Source organism: Lactuca serriola, chromosome 5 (assembly GCF_051521515.1).
Source record: "Lactuca serriola cultivar US96UC23 chromosome 5, Lser_US96UC23_V15, whole genome shotgun sequence".
NCBI classification, from domain to species: Eukaryota; Viridiplantae; Streptophyta; class Magnoliopsida; order Asterales; family Asteraceae; genus Lactuca; species Lactuca serriola.
The window spans coordinates 313,996,805-314,014,726 of record NC_136412.1 but is presented as its reverse complement, the minus strand read 5'-3'; the positions used below and the strand labels follow the sequence as shown (position 1 = coordinate 314,014,726).

Genomic DNA, 17,922 nt, shown 5'->3' with positions numbered 1-17,922 from the left:
AGCTAATCTTTTAATGGCAGATTATGCACAAGGATCTAGTATCCAAACATAACATACCTGCAACAGTATTTGAAAAAGCAGTATCATTTTTTCTTTTGCTTTTTCATTTGGAGTAACAAATGTTTGTGTGCCTTACAACCAAAAGTATGGCACCGTGCATGGGCATCGCAAAGTCGCTTGTCATTCCTTATGAATGATGATGCATATGTATCGTTAAGTTACAAAATAAATATGATGATGTCCCCACTTCCAACTAGATTGGTAACAAGACATGCGATATAAATTCTCGACGAGCTAAGCGGACAAGAGAAAACACACTACTTTCCATCCATTACTCTAAACATTGGTTACTAACTTTCCTATTTCATATATCCACTATTAAAGATTAGCGATTTTTTAACCATGCCAGGAAAAGGAAATGCAGTTCTAAAAGGAGATTGCAAGGGTAAATGCCACCCGTCAACCATTAATGATAGATTTGTGGAGACAAGGAGACATCATTTCATGGTTAATGGAAAGCCGTTGTATTTTAATGGCTTTAACGCCTACTGGTTAATGTGTATGGCTTCTGATCCATCTACAAGGGTGAAGGTCACAGATGCATTTCAAGAATCTTCCAAGATAGGAATGAACCTGGTTAGGACTTGGGCTTTTAGTGATGGTGGCAACAAACCCCTGCAAACCTCTCCCGGTTTTTACAATGAGGACATGTTTAAGGTAACTTTATCTATTATTTTAGCCTCTATTTTTTATTCAACATGATCTGTAAACATTAAAAAGTAATATCTTATCAACCATACGACAAATCGACACGGACATATTGAAATAAAAGTTAGTAATAATCAAGATCACAAACACTTTAACACCTCTGTTTTATGTTACTTGTGATAACCATCCACACATTTTCATTCCAGGGATTGGATTTTGTGATATCAGAAGCGAAAGAGTATGGGATTCACTTGATTCTCAGCTTGGTTAATAACTGGGATGATTTTGGAGGTAAAAAACAATATGTTCAGTGGGCAAGGGATCATGGAGGACAATACTTGAATAGTGATGATGATTTCTTTACTAACGTTGTAGTTAAAGGATATTATAAGAATCATTTGAAGGTATATATATGTTTGGGAAACAATGTTTCCATTATATCACAAAAATTTTCTACAACAGCTGTATGTACATTTTGTCAAAAAATTTGAGCATGTTGCAAATACTGTTTTGCTACAGACCATTCTTACGAGACGCAACTCAATCACCGGGGTTGACTACAAGGATGATTCCACCATCTTTGCATGGGAGCTAATGAACGAACCCCGCTGCCAGTCTGATCTATCAGGGAAATTTCTACAGGTTCTTGTTTTCTCTGTTTTCTCACAGTTAAGTTGTTCATATGAGAAAATGCCCGAATCAATTATTTAGAAAGAAGGAAATCTTTTACTTTCAAATGATAGGAGTACATAGAGGAAACTGGTTTTTTATTAAACTATATGGTGCATAACCTATAACCATCGGTATCTCTTCTTTGTGCAGGAATGGATAGTAGAAATGGCAGCTGAAATAAAGTCCATTGATAAGAACCATCTTCTCGAAATCGGACTTGAAGGGTTTTATGGGGAATCAATGCCTGAAAAGAAGCAAAACAATCCGGGCTATGAAGTAGGGACCGACTTCATTACAAACAACGGCGTCAACAATGTGGATTTTGCTACAATCCATCTGTATCCCGACCAATGGTATGATCGAGTCTATACCTACATATAAACTCCATCACAATGCTTTTGTTCGTATATATACTTTGCATGTCACGCTAGCCAACACCCGAACGTAGTTAGCATCCTAAAAATGTTTCATGAAATGCATGTTTCTTATTTATAACTAAAACAATCTTTTATGTTATTTAATTTTATTGAATAACATATGTGGGTATTTCGATTTTTGACTTAGGGTTCCGGGAGCTAGCGATGAAGCTCGAGCTAAACTTGTTGAAAAATGGATTAATGCACATATTGAGGATTGTGATTCCATCTTGAGAAAACCTTTACTGATTGCAGAATTTGGCAAGTCCTCTTGGTCTTCAGGTTACACCGTAGAAGCAAGGGATGAGTACTTTGGTGGGATATTCAACACGGCCTATGAAAGTGCAAGAAACCGGGGGTCGTGTTCAGGTACAACTTTTTGGCAAGTCATGGCGGAAGGAATGGATAACTGGGGTGATGGGTACCAAGTTGTCTTGGACCAAAACCCCTCCACTGCTGCAATAATTGCCAAGCAGTCTCAAAGAATTTCATCACTCAACTCTTCAACCAACCTAGAGTTCTCTCCCGTTGCTGTTGAAAAATAATTATGTTGGGTTCCTGAATAAATAATTATCCCTTTCGAGATAAAATGATATTTCTCTCTGCTGCGTTACTTACCTTTAGAAAATGTGAAGTTTAAATAGTGAAATGAAAATAAAGATAGAGGTAGCAACCATTTTGCATGAAACAAAATAGTTCCACCCTATTAGTAATGTTGTACCGCGGGTAACTTCAACTCAGTATTGTTGGACGAAGTGGGAAAATTGATGCATTTCCTTTTTATCTAAATATGGTAATATATGTAAAGTATTTTTATGTGTTTTCTTAGCTTTTGTCTATCTTTTCTTAATGTTATAAATATTTTGTCTATCAAACACACAAGTCACGTCAACATATGTGAATCCTTTTATATGTATTCAAACCACTTTTTGATCGCAGATCATCGACGAGAGGAATATTAATATTAGTTGATATGGGATATAGGTCATGATATATCATTAAATATCAAGATTTTTGACCTAAATTTTGTATTACACTTGTGCCTTTGGGGTGGTGATACTTAAATGAACAAATATTTTCCCGAGTTTTATACTAAAAAGTCTCATTATTTTGGATTTTATTTTTGATAAATTCATAAATCTTTTTTTTAACAAAAAAAGTCTCGTTATTTTGGGAAAATCATATAATCTGTCTTTCCCAATTAAAAAAACTTTTTCCTTAATTTGGGCAAAATGTTAAACGATCAGGTTTATTCTATTCAAAAAAAAAAAGTTTTAGGACTTTATCAAAAAAAATCTCAAAATAATTAGACTTTTCTGCATGAAATGCATACTTATCCTATTAATATTGCTTGACAAAGGATATAAGTCATGATATACCAATGATTATTATGCCTTTAGATCTTGATTTTGAATTAAAATTATGTTTGTGGGAGTTGTGATACTTAAACAAACCATTACTTAATACCGACCGAAATGTGTGTGTGTGTATATGTATGTGTGTGTCTGTGTGTGTGTGTGAGAGACAGGGGGAATGTATAAAGCTATTGGATGACTTTTTCCAAGTGATTTAAACCAAAAAAAAAACATCTTGTTAATATGCCACTAAACCTATTTCAATATAATTTGTAGAATACTAATTCATGTTTTAACCAATATTACCTATGTTGTAACAAACAAAAGAAGATCAATTCAAAACTATTTAAGTTATTTTTGACATCAAACTCCTAATAAAGAAGATAAATGATTAAGTTACGTATGCTGGTGAAGAAAATCTAGTCTTAAGGAGTAATTAACAAATATGTTGGTGTCTTGGCGCAAATGTTATTTTTTGGTAATCTAAAATCCAATTTTTTTAAACAAATACATAAATCATTATTAATACACATATATTAGGGTCTTGGCAGAAATGTTACTTTTATTGTAATCTATAATATGAATATTTATGTCAGCAAACTCAGAATTATGATGATCATTTTTCATGAAACCTTTCCAATTATGAGGTTGTTTTCTCAATATAATAAGTAAAATCATTGATTAATACAACTGGGCTCGTAGAAGAACTAAACTGATTATTTCTCATTTGCCTACAAGATTATATAATAGGGAACTCAAATTAACTGGAGTTCAAAAATTCCTGCTTTATTTTCGATCGCAAGGTTATATCAGCAACTATAAACTTAAGGTTTAGTCGTACCTTTGAAATATCCTTTATCAATATTGGGAATAAATTTTGGTGCATTGTAAGCCCTAGGCCCTCAAGCGACTGTAAACTTTTTAGTCATACCTTTGAAATACACTTTATCAATATTGGGTAGACATTTTGGTGCAATGTTTATCTTAGGCATGCAGTCTTAAACCTAACAATTGTTTGTTTAATTTTATATTTATAATTTTCATAATTTTCTTTATAATTAACATTAATATCGATTAAATTAATTAATATAAGGTGAGGGTCATTTTTATAAACATCTAGCATTTATCACCAAAGATTTATAATATATGTAATGTGTACAAGTGTAGTCTGAATAAACTTTAATTAATGAGTAATCATACACTACTTAGTATCGATGCACGAACACATAAAAAATGATAAGGGAGTGTTTCCTCACTAGTCTTCTAAAAGTATTGGTTTAAGATCTATCGAATTTCCTTCAAAGCAGTTACATTGCCTATTATGATAGGTTTTGGAACCCCAAACATCTATCGGATGTTTTATTATAACAGAGAACACCTCGTACACAAGCAAAGCGAGTTATGTTTAGATTACAATACATCCACTTGCTATATGTCATGCTACTCAACCACTTGTTATTACATTAACTACATGAAAACAAAACATGACATCATCAATATAAATTCACATGCAAAAGTGATGTGTGCAACATACATAACATCTACTTTGATACAAATTCCATTTGGAGAATACACGTGATAAAAACTATCAACAGGAAAATTCAACATAAAATTTAATATATATTTGCTATATGACGTTAAAAAGTCAAATAAGGAAACCAAATGCCCCATGAATGGTGATGCGTTAACGTAAGAAAGTCACATCCTAGATTTCAACGTATGAAAAAAGGAACCCGAAAAAACGACAAAATGGTTTGGAAGAGTGGAGAAATAAATAAATAAATAATCAAAATGTACCTAGTTTTTCATGCACAAGCAACGACTTGTGCGTTTATTTTGGGCTTTTTGTTTTTTATTTTTATATATTTATTTTTCAAGCACATGTGGTCTCTAATGTATGGAGGAACAAAATATTATAGTATTTGAAAAGAATCTAGTACCATCTTCGAATCTCTAAATACAATTCGTTTGGTCAACATATTTTTTATGTTTGGAACTCGACTAAAAGCTAATCTTTTAATGGCAGATTATGCACAAGGATCTAGTATCCAAACATAACATACCTGCAACAGTATTTGAAAAAGCAGTATCATTTTTTCTTTTGCTTTTTCATTTGGAGTAACAAATGTTTGTGTGTCTTACAACCAAAAGTATGGCACCGTGCATGGGCATCGCAAAGTCGCTTGTCATTCCTTATGAATGATGATGCATATGTATCATTAAGTTACATAATAAATATGATGATGTCCCCACTTCCAACTAGATTGGTAACAAGACATGCGATATAAATTCTCGACGAGCTAAGCAGACAAGAGAAAACACACTACTTTCCATCCATTACTCTAAACATTGGTTACTAACTTTCCTATTTCATATATCCACTATTAAAGATTAGCGATTTGTTAACCATGCCAGGAAAAGGAAATGCAGTTCTAAAAGGAGATTGCAAGGGTAAATGCCACCTGTCAACCATTAATGATAGTTTTGTGGAGACAAGGACACATCATTTCATGGTTAATGGAAAGCCGTTGTATTTTAATGGCTTTAACGCCTACTGGTTAATGTGTATGGCTTCTGATCCATCTACAAGGGTGAAGGTCACAGATGCATTTCAAGAATCTTCCAAGATAGGAATGAACCTGGTTAGGACATGGGCTTTTAGTGATGGTGGCAACAAACCCCTGCAAACCTCTCCCGGTTTTTACAATGAGGACATGTTTAAGGTAACTTTATCTATTATTTTAGCCTCTATTTTTTATTCAACATGATCTGTAAACATTAAAAAGTAATATCTTATCAACCATACGACAAATCGACACGGACATATTGAAATAAAAGTTAGTAATAATCAAGATCACAAACACTTTAACACCTCTGTTTTATGTTACTTGTGATAACCATCCACACATTTTCATTCCAGGGATTGGATTTTGTGATATCAGAAGCGAAAAAGTATGGGATTCACTTGATTCTCAGCTTGGTTAATAACTGGGATGATTTTGGAGGTAAAAAACAATATGTTCAGTGGGCAAGGGATCATGGAGGACAATACTTGAATAGTGATGATGATTTCTTTACTAACGTTGTAGTTAAAGGATATTATAAGAATCATTTGAAGGTATATATATGTTTGGGAAACAATGTTTCCATTATATCACAAAAATTTTCTACAACAGCTGTATGTACATTTTGTCAAAAAATTTGAGCATGTTGCAAATACTGTTTTGCTACAGACCATTCTTACGAGACGCAACTCAATCACCGGGGTTGACTACAAGGATGATTCCACCATCTTTGCATGGGAGCTAATGAACGAACCCCGCTGCCAGTCTGATCTATCAGGGAAATTTCTACAGGTTCTTGTTTTCTCTGTTTTCTCACAGTTAAGTTGTTCATATGAGAAAATGCCCGAATCAATTATTTAGAAAGAAGGAAATCTTTTACTTTCAAATGATAGGAGTACATAGAGGAAACTGGTTTTTTATTAAACTATATGGTGCATAACCTATAACCATCGGTATCTCTTCTTTGTGCAGGAATGGATAGTAGAAATGGCAGCTGAAATAAAGTCCATTGATAAGAACCATCTTCTCGAAATCGGACTTGAAGGGTTTTATGGGGAATCAATGCCTGAAAAGAAGCAAAACAATCCGGGCTATGAAGTAGGGACCGACTTCATTACAAACAACGGCGTCAACAATGTGGATTTTGCTACAATCCATCTGTATCCCGACCAATGGTATGATCGAGTCTATACCGACATATAAACTCCATCACAATGCTTTTGTTCGTATATATACTTTGCATGTCACGCTAGCCAACACCCGAACGTAGTTAGCATCCTAAAAATGTTTCATGAAATGCATGTTTCTTATTTATAACTAAAACAATCTTTTATGTTATTTAATTTTATTGAATAACATATGTGGGTATTTCGATTTTTGACTTAGGGTTCCGGGAGCTAGCGATGAAGCTCGAGCTAAATTTGTTGAAAAATGGATCAATGCACATATTGAGGATTGTGATTCCATCTTGAGAAAACCTTTACTGATTGCAGAATTTGGCAAGTCCTCTTGGTCTTCAGGTTACACCGTAGAAGCAAGGGATGAGTACTTTGGTGGGATATTCAACACGGCCTATGAAAGTGCAAGAAACCGGGGGTCGTGTTCAGGTACAACTTTTTGGCAAGTCATGGCGGAAGGAATGGATAACTGGGGTGATGGGTACCAAGTTGTCTTGGACCAAAACCCCTCCACTGCTGCAATAATTGCCAAACAGTCTCAAAGAATTTCATCACTCAACTCTTCAACCAACCTTGAGTTCTCTCCCGTTGCTGTTGAAAAATAATTATGTTGGGTTCCTGAACAAATAATTATCCCTTTCGAGATAAAATGATATTTCTCTCTGCTGCGTTACTTACCTTTAGAAAATGTGAAGTTTAAATAGTGAAATGAAAATAAAGATAGAGGTAGCAACCATTTTGCATGAAACAAAATAGTTCCACCCTATTAGTAATGTTGTACCGCGGGTAACTTCAACTCAGTATTGTTGGACGAAGTAGGAAAATTGATGCATTTCCTTTTTATCTAAATATGGTAATATATGTAAGGTATTTTTATGTGTTTTCTTAGCTTTTGTCTATCTTTTCTTAATGTTATAAATATTTTGTCTATCAAACACACAAGTCACGTCAACATATGTGAATCCTTTTATATGTATTCAAACCACTTTTTGATCGCAGATCATCGACGAGAGGAATATTAATATTAGTTGATAAGGGATATAGGTCATGATATATCATTAAATATCAAGATTTTTGACCTAAATTTTGTATTACACTTGTGCCTTTGGGGTGGTGATACTTAAATGAACAAATATTTTCCCGAGTTTTATACTAAAAAGTCTCATTATTTTGGAATTTTTTTTTGATAAATTCATAAATCTTTTTTTTAACAAAAAAGTCTCGTTATTTTGGGAAAATCATATAATCTGTCTTTCCCAATTAAAAAAACTTTTTACTTAATTTGGGCAAAATGTTAAACGATCAGGTTTATTCTATTCAAAAAAAAAAGTTTTAGGACTTTATCAAAAAAAATCTCAAAATAATTAGACTTTTCTGCATGAAATGCATACTTATCCTATTAATATTGCTTGACAAAGGATATAAGTCATGATATACCAATGATTATTATGCCTTTAGATCTTGATTTTGAATTAAAATTATGTTTGTGGGAGTTGTGATACTTAAACAAACCATTACTTAATACCGACCGAAATGTGTGTGTGTATATGTATGTGTGTGTCTGTGTGTGAGAGACAGGGGGAATGTATAAAGCTATTGGATGACTTTTTCCAAGTGATTTAAACCAAAAAAAAAAAAAAACATCTTGTTAATATGCCACTAAACCTATTTCAATATAATTTGTAGAATACTAATTCATGTTTTAACCAATATTACCTATGTTGTAACAAACAAAAGAAGATCAATTCAAAACTATTTAAGTTATTTTTGACATCAAACTCCTAATAAAGAAGATAAATGATTAAGTTACGTATGCTGGTGAAGAAAATCTAGTCTTAAGGAGTAATTAACAAATATGTTGGTGTCTTGGCGCAAATGTTATTTTTTGGTAATCTAAAATCCAATTTTTTTAAACAAATACATAAATCATTATTAATACACATATATTAGGGTCTTGGCAGAAATGTTACTTTTATTGTAATCTATAATATGAATATTTATGTCAGCAAACTCAGAATTATGATGATCATTTTTCATGAAACCTTTCCAATTATGAGGTTGTTTTCTCAATATAATAAGTAAAATCATTGATTAATACAACTGGGCTCGTAGAAGAACTAAACTGATTATTTCTCATTTGCCTACAAGATTATATAATAGGGAACTCAAATTAACTGGAGTTCAAAAATTCCTGCTTTATTTTCGATCGCAAGGTTATATCAGCAACTATAAACTTAAGGTTTAGTCGTACCTTTGAAATATCCTTTATCAATATTGGGAATAAATTTTGGTGCATTGTAAGCCTTAGGCCCTCAAGCGACTGTAAACTTTTTAGTCATACCTTTGAAATACACTTTATCAATATTGGGTAGACATTTTGGTGCAATGTTTATCTTAGGCATGCAGTCTTAAACCTAACAATTGTTTGTTTAATTTTATATTTATAATTTTCATAATTTTCTTTATAATTAACATTAATATCGATTAAATTAATTAATATAAGGTGAGGGTCATTTTTATAAACATCTAGCATTTATCACCAAAGATTTATAATATATGTAATGTGTACAAGTGTAGTCTGAATAAACTTTAATTAATGAGTAATCATACACTACTTAGTATCGATGCACGAACACATAAAAAATGATAAGGGAGTGTTTCCTCACTAGTCTTCTAAAAGTATTGGTTTAAGATCTATCGAATTTCCTTCTAAGCAGTTACATTGCCTATTATGATAGGTTTTGGAACCCCAAACATCTATCGGATGTTTTATTATAACAGAGAACACCTCGTACACAAGCAAAGCGAGTTATGTTTAGATTACAATACATCCACTTGCTATATGTCATGCTACTCAACCACTTGTTATTACATTAACTACATGAAAACAAAACATGACATCATCAATATAAATTCACATGCAAAAGTGATGTGTGCAACATACATAACATCTACTTTGATACAAATTCCATTTGGAGAATACACGTGATAAAAACTATCAACAGGAAAATTCAACATAAAATTTAATATATATTTGCTATATGACGTTAAAAAGTCAAATAAGGAAACCAAATGCCCCATGAATGGTGATGCGTTAATGTAAGAAAGTCACATCCTAGATTTCAACGTATGAAAAAAGGAACCCGAAAAAACGACAAAATGGTTTGGAAGAGTGGAGAAATAAATAAATAAATAATCAAAATGTACCTAGTTTTTCATGCACAAGCAACGACTTGTGCGTTTATTTTGGGCTTTTTGTTTTTTATTTTTATATATTTATTTTTCAAGCACATGTGGTCTCTAATGTATGGAGGAACAAAATATTATAGTATTTGAAAAGAATCTAGTACCATCTTCGAATCTCTAAATACAATTCGTTTGGTCAACATATTTTTTATGTTTGGAACTCGACTAAAAGCTAATCTTTTAATGGCAGATTATGCACAAGGATCTAGTATCCAAACATAACATACCTGCAACAGTATTTGAAAAAGCAGTATCATTTTTTCTTTTGCTTTTTCATTTGGAGTAACAAATGTTTGTGTGTCTTACAACCAAAAGTATGGCACCGTGCATGGGCATCGCAAAGTCGCTTGTCATTCCTTATGAATGATGATGCATATGTATCGTTAAGTTACATAATAAATATGATGATGTCCCCACTTCCAACTAGATTGGTAACAAGACATGCGATATAAATTCTCGACGAGCTAAGCAGACAAGAGAAAACACACTACTTTCCATCCATTACTCTAAACATTGGTTACTAACTTTCCTATTTCATATATCCACTATTAAAGATTAGCGATTTGTTAACCATGCCAGGAAAAGGAAATGCAGTTCTAAAAGGAGATTGCAAGGGTAAATGCCACCTGTCAACCATTAATGATAGTTTTGTGGAGACAAGGACACATCATTTCATGGTTAATGGAAAGCCGTTGTATTTTAATGGCTTTAACGCCTACTGGTTAATGTGTATGGCTTCTGATCCATCTACAAGGGTGAAGGTCACAGATGCATTTCAAGAATCTTCCAAGATAGGAATGAACCTGGTTAGGAAATGGGCTTTTAGTGATGGTGGCAACAAACCCCTGCAAACCTCTCCCGGTTTTTACAATGAGGACATGTTTAAGGTAAATTTATCTATTATTTTAGCCTCTAATTTTTATTCAACATGATCTGTAAACATTAAAAAGTAATATCTTATCAACCATACGACAAATCGACACATACATATTGAAATAAAAGTTAGTAATAATCAAGATCACAAACACTTTAACACCTCTGTTTTATGTTACTTGTGATAACCATCCACACATTTTCATTCCAGGGATTGGATTTTGTGATATCAGAAGCGAAAAAGTATGGGATTCACTTGATTCTCAGCTTGGTTAATAACTGGGATGATTTTGGAGGTAAAAAACAATATGTTCAGTGGGCAAGGGATCATGGAGGACAATACTTGAATAGTGATGATGATTTCTTTACTAACGTTGTAGTTAAAGGATATTATAAGAATCATTTGAAGGTATACATATGTTTGGGAAACAATGTTTCCATTATATCACAAAAATTTTCTACAACAGCTGTATGTACATTTTGTCAAAAAATTTGAGCATGTTGCAAATACTGTTTTGCTACAGACCATTCTTACGAGACGCAACTCAATCACCGGGGTTGACTACAAGGATGATTCCACCATCTTTGCATGGGAGCTAATGAACGAACCCCGCTGCCAGTCTGATCTATCAGGGAAATTTCTACAGGTTCTTGTTTTCTCTGTTTTCTCACAGTTAAGTTGTTCATATGAGAAAATGCCCGAATCAATTATCTAGAAAGAAGGAAATCTTTTACTTTCAAATGATAGGAGTACATAGAGGAAACTGGTTTTTTATTAAACTATATGGTGCATAACCTATAACCATCGGTATCTCTTCTTTGTGCAGGAATGGATAGTAGAAATGGCAGCTGAAATAAAGTCCATTGATAAGAACCATCTTCTCGAAATCGGACTTGAAGGGTTTTATGGGGAATCAATGCCTGAAAAGAAGCAAAACAATCCGGGCTATGAAGTAGGGACCGACTTCATTACAAACAACGGCGTCAACAATGTGGATTTTGCTACAATCCATCTGTATCCCGACCAATGGTATGATCGAGTCTATACCGACATATAAACTCCATCACAATGCTTTTGTTCGTATATATACTTTGCATGTCACGCTAGCCAACACCCGAACGTAGTTAGCATCCTAAAAATGTTTCATGAAATGCATGTTTCTTATTTATAACTAAAACAATCTTTTATGTTATTTAATTTTATTGAATAACATATGTGGGTATTTCGATTTTTAACTTAGGGTTCCGGGAGCTAGCGATGAAGCTCGAGCTAAATTTGTTGAAAAATGGATTAATGCACATATTGAGGATTGTGATTCCATCTTGAGAAAACCTTTACTGATTGCAGAATTTGGCAAGTCCTCTTGGTCTTCAGGTTACACCGTAGAAGCAAGGGATGAGTACTTTGGTGGGATATTCAACACGGCCTATGAAAGTGCAAGAAACCGGGGGTCGTGTTCAGGTACAACTTTTTGGCAAGTCATGGCGGAAGGAATGGATAACTGGGGTGATGGGTACCAAGTTGTCTTGGACCAAAACCCCTCCACTACTGCAATAATTGCCAAACAGTCTCAAAGAATTTCATCACTCAACTCTTCAACCAACCTTGAGTTCTCTCCCGTTGCTGTTGAAAAATAATTATGTTGGGTTCCTGAACAAATAATTATCCCTTTCGAGATAAAATGATATTTCTCTCTGCTGCGTTACTTACCTTTAGAAAATGTGAAGTTTAAATAGTGAAATGAAAATAAAGATAGAGGTAGCAACCATTTTGCATGAAACAAAATAGTTCCACCCTATTAGTAATGTTGTACCGCGGGTAACTTCAACTCAGTATTGTTGGACGAAGTGGGAAAATTGATGCATTTCCTTTTTATCTAAATATGGTAATATATGTAAGGTATTTTTATGTGTTTTCTTAGCTTTTGTCTATCTTTTCTTAATGTTATAAATATTTTGTCTATCAAACACACAAGTCACGTCAACATATGTGAATCCTTTTATATGTATTCAAACCACTTTTTGATCGCAGATCATCGACGAGAGGAATATTAATATTAGTTGATATGGGATATAGGTCATTCATGATATATCATTAAATATCAAGATTTTTGACCTAAATTTTGTATTACACTTGTGCCTTTGGGGTGGTGATACTTAAATGAACAAATATTTTCCCGAGTTTTATACTAAAAAGTCTCATTATTTTGGAATTTTTTTTTTGATAAATTCATAAATCTTTTTTTTTAACAAAAAAGTCTCGTTATTTTGGGAAAATCATATAATCTGTCTTTCCCAATTAAAAAAACTTTTTACTTAATTTGGGCAAAATGTTAAACGATCAGGTTTATTCTATTCAAAAAAAAGATTTAGGACTTTATCAAAAAAAATCTCAAAATAATTAGACCTTTCTGCATGAAATGCATACTTATCCTATTAATATTGCTTGACAAAGGATATAAGTCATGATATACCAATGATTATTATGCCTTTAGATCTTGATTTTGAATTAAAATTATGTTTGTGGGAGTTGTGATACTTAAACAAACCATTACTTAATACCGACCGAAATGTGTGTGTGTATATGTATGTGTGTGTCTGTGTGTGAGAGACAGGGGGAATGTATAAAGCTATTGGATGACTTTTTCCAAGTGATTTAAACCAAAAAAAAAAAACATCTTGTTAATATGCCACTAAACCTATTTCAATATAATTTGTAGAATACTAATTCATGTTTTAACCAATATTACCTATGTTGTAACAAACAAAAGAAGATCAATTCAAAACTATTTAAGTTATTTTTGACATCAAACTCCTAATAAAGAAGATAAATGATTAAGTTACGTATGCTGGTGAAGAAAATATAGTCTTAAGGAGTAATTAACACATATATTGGTGTCTTGGCGCAAATGTTATTTTTTGGTAATCTAAAATCCAATTTTTTTTAAACAAATACATAAATCATTATTAATACACATATATTAGGGTCTTGGCAGAAATGTTACTTTGATTGTATTCTATAATATGAATATTTATGTCAGCAAACTCAGAATTATGATGATCATTTTTCATGAAACCTTTCCAATTATGAGGTTGTTTTCTCAATATAATAAGTAAAATCATTGGTTAATACAACTGGGCTCGTAGAAGAACTAAACTGATTATTTCTCATTTGCCTACAAGATTATATAATAGGGAACTCAAATTAACTGGAGTTCAAAAATTCCTGCTTTATTTTCGATCGCAAGGTTATATCAGCAACTATAAACTTAAGGTTTAGTCGTACCTTTGAAATATCCTTTATCAATATTGGGAATAAATTTTGGTGCATTGTAAGCCTTAGGCCCTCAAGCGACTGTAAACTTTTTAGTCATACCTTTGAAATACACTTTATCAATATTGGGTAGACATTTTGGTGCAATGTTTATCTTAGGCATGCAGTCTTAAACCTAACAATTGTTTGTTTAATTTTATATTTATAATTTTCATAATTTTCTTTATAATTAACATTAATATCGATTAAATTAATTAATATAAGGTGAGGGTCATTTTTATAAACATCTAGCATTTATCACCAAAGATTTATAATATATGTAATGTGTACAAGTGTAGTCTGAATAAACTTTAATTAATGAGTAATCATACACTACTTAGTATCGATGCACGAACACATAAAAAATGATAAGGGAGTGTTTCCTCACTAGTCTTCTAAAAGTATTGGTTTAAGATCTATCGAATTTCCTTCTAAGCAGTTACATTGCCTATTATGATAGGTTTTGGAACCCCAAACATCTATCGGATGTTTTATTATAACAGAGAACACCTCGTACACAAGCAAAGCGAGTTATGTTTAGATTACAATACATCCACTTGCTATATGTCATGCTACTCAACCACTTGTTATTACATTAACTACATGAAAACAAAACATGACATCATCAATATAAATTCACATGCAAAAGTGATGTGTGCAACATACATAACATCTACTTTGATACAAATTCCATTTGGAGAATACACGTGATAAAAACTATCAACAGGAAAATTCAACATAAAATTTAATATATATTTGCTATATGACGTTAAAAAGTCAAATAAGGAAACCAAATGCCCCATGAATGGTGATGCGTTAACGTAAGAAAGTCACATCCTAGATTTCAACGTATGAAAAAAGGAACCCGAAAAAACGACAAAATGGTTTGGAAGAGTGGAGAAATAAATAAATAAATAATCAAAATGTACCTAGTTTTTCATGCACAAGCAACGACTTGTGCGTTTATTTTGGGCTTTTTGTTTTTTATTTTTATATATTTATTTTTCAAGCACATGTGGTCTCTAATGTATGGAGGAACAAAATATTATAGTATTTGAAAAGAATCTAGTACCATCTTCGAATCTCTAAATACAATTCGTTTGGTCAACATATTTTTTATGTTTGGAACTCGACTAAAAGCTAATCTTTTAATGGCAGATTATGCACAAGGATCTAGTATCCAAACATAACATACCTGCAACAGTATTTGAAAAAGCAGTATCATTTTTTCTTTTGCTTTTTCATTTGGAGTAACAAATGTTTGTGTGTCTTACAACCAAAAGTATGGCACCGTGCATGGGCATCGCAAAGTCGCTTGTCATTCCTTATGAATGATGATGCATATGTATCGTTAAGTTACATAATAAATATGATGATGTCCCCACTTCCAACTAGATTGGTAACAAGACATGCGATATAAATTCTCGACGAGCTAAGCAGACAAGAGAAAACACACTACTTTCCATCCATTACTCTAAACATTGGTTACTAACTTTCCTATTTCATATATCCACTATTAAAGATTAGCGATTTGTTAACCATGCCAGGAAAAGGAAATGCAGTTCTAAAAGGAGATTGCAAGGGTAAATGCCACCTGTCAACCATTAATGATAGTTTTGTGGAGACAAGGACACATCATTTCATGGTTAATGGAACGCCGTTGTATTTTAATGGCTTTAACGCCTACTGGTTAATGTGTATGGCTTCTGATCCATCTACAAGGGTGAAGGTCACAGATGCATTTCAAGAATCTTCCAAGATAGGAATGAACCTGGTTAGGACATGGGCTTTTAGTGATGGTGGCAACAAACCCCTGCAAACCTCTCCCGGTTTTTACAATGAGGACATGTTTAAGGTAACTTTATCTATTATTTTAGCCTCTATTTTTTATTCAACATGATCTGTAAACATTAAAAAGTAATATCTTATCAACCATACGACAAATCGACACAGACATATTGAAATAAAAGTTAGTAATAATCAAGATCACAAACACTTTAACACCTCTGTTTTATGTTACTTGTGATAACCATCCACACATTTTCATTCCAGGGATTGGATTTTGTGATATCAGAAGCGAAAAAGTATGGGATTCACTTGATTCTCAGCTTGGTTAATAACTGGGATGATTTTGGAGGTAAAAAACAATATGTTCAGTGGGCAAGGGATCATGGAGGACAATACTTGAATAGTGATGATGATTTCTTTACTAACGTTGTAGTTAAAGGATATTATAAGAATCATTTGAAGGTATATATATGTTTGGGAAACAATGTTTCCATTATATCACAAAAATTTTCTACAACAGCTGTATGTACATTTTGTCAAAAAATTTGAGGATGTTGCAAATACTGTTTTGCTACAGACCATTCTTACGAGACGCAACTCAATCACCGGGGTTGACTACAAGGATGATTCCACCATCTTTGCATGGGAGCTAATGAACGAACCCCGCTGCCAGTCTGATCTATCAGGGAAATTTCTACAGGTTCTTGTTTTCTCTGTTTTCTCACAGTTAAGTTGTTCATATGAGAAAATGCCCGAATCAATTATCTAGAAAGAAGGAAATCTTTTACTTTCAAATGATAGGAGTACATAGAGGAAACTGGTTTTTTATTAAACTATATGGTGCATAACCTATAACCATCGGTATCTCTTCTTTGTGCAGGAATGGATAGTAGAAATGGCAGCTGAAATAAAGTCCATTGATAAGAACCATCTTCTCGAAATCGGACTTGAAGGGTTTTATGGGGAATCAATGCCTGAAAAGAAGCAAAACAATCCGGGCTATGAAGTAGGGACCGACTTCATTACAAACAACGGCGTCAACAATGTGGATTTTGCTACAATCCATCTGTATCCCGACCAATGGTATGATCGAGTCTATACCGACATATAAACTCCATCACAATGCTTTTGTTCGTATATATACTTTGCATGTCACGCTAGCCAACACCCGAACGTAGTTAGCATCCTAAAAATGTTTCATGAAATGCATGTTTCTTATTTATAACTAAAACAATCTTTTATGTTATTTAATTTTATTGAATAACATATGTGGGTATTTCGATTTTTGACTTAGGGTTCCGGGAGCTAGCGATGAAGCTCGAGCTAAATTTGTTGAAAAATGGATTAATGCACATATTGAGGATTGTGATTCCATCTTGAGAAAACCTTTACTGATTGCAGAATTTGGCAAGTCCTCTTGGTCTTCAGGTTACACCGTAGAAGCAAGGGATGAGTACTTTGGTGGGATATTCAACACGGCCTATGAAAGTGCAAGAAACCGGGGGTCGTGTTCAGGTACAACTTTTTGGCAAGTCATGGCGGAAGGAATGGATAACTGGGGTGATGGGTACCAAGTTGTCTTGGACCAAAACCCCTCCACTGCTGCAATAATTGCCAAACAGTCTCAAAGAATTTCATCACTCAACTCTTCAACCAACCTTGAGTTCTCTCCCGTTGCTGTTGAAAAATAATTATGTTGGGTTCCTGAACAAATAATTATCCCTTTCGAGATAAAATGATATTTCTCTCTGCTGCGTTACTTACCTTTAGAAAATGTGAAGTTTAAATAGTGAAATGAAAATAAAGATA

At 33.1% G+C, this 17,922-nt stretch overlaps 4 protein-coding genes across 4 annotated transcripts; all 4 read left to right on the top strand.

The window, feature by feature from the left end:
* Positions 1-279: 279 nt before the first annotated feature.
* LOC145050836 (mannan endo-1,4-beta-mannosidase 4-like) lies at positions 280-2,341 on the top strand. The gene is made up of 5 exons (XM_078999029.1): positions 280-717; positions 915-1,112; positions 1,228-1,350; positions 1,531-1,733; positions 1,945-2,341. Exons 1-5 carry the CDS (start codon positions 403-405, stop codon positions 2,339-2,341), a joined length of 1,236 nt encoding a protein of 411 aa, XP_078855155.1. The 5' UTR covers positions 280-402.
* Positions 2,342-5,559: 3,218 nt separating this feature from the next.
* LOC145050835 (mannan endo-1,4-beta-mannosidase 4-like) lies at positions 5,560-7,498 on the top strand. The gene is made up of 5 exons (XM_078999028.1): positions 5,560-5,874; positions 6,072-6,269; positions 6,385-6,507; positions 6,688-6,890; positions 7,102-7,498. Exons 1-5 carry the CDS (start codon positions 5,560-5,562, stop codon positions 7,496-7,498), a joined length of 1,236 nt encoding a protein of 411 aa, XP_078855154.1.
* Positions 7,499-10,711: 3,213 nt separating this feature from the next.
* LOC145050834 (mannan endo-1,4-beta-mannosidase 4-like) lies at positions 10,712-12,650 on the top strand. The gene is made up of 5 exons (XM_078999027.1): positions 10,712-11,026; positions 11,224-11,421; positions 11,537-11,659; positions 11,840-12,042; positions 12,254-12,650. Exons 1-5 carry the CDS (start codon positions 10,712-10,714, stop codon positions 12,648-12,650), a joined length of 1,236 nt encoding a protein of 411 aa, XP_078855153.1.
* Positions 12,651-15,865: 3,215 nt separating this feature from the next.
* Positions 15,866-17,804, top strand: LOC145050833 (mannan endo-1,4-beta-mannosidase 4-like). The gene is made up of 5 exons (XM_078999026.1): positions 15,866-16,180; positions 16,378-16,575; positions 16,691-16,813; positions 16,994-17,196; positions 17,408-17,804. Exons 1-5 carry the CDS (start codon positions 15,866-15,868, stop codon positions 17,802-17,804), a joined length of 1,236 nt encoding a protein of 411 aa, XP_078855152.1.
* Positions 17,805-17,922: the final 118 nt, after the last annotated feature.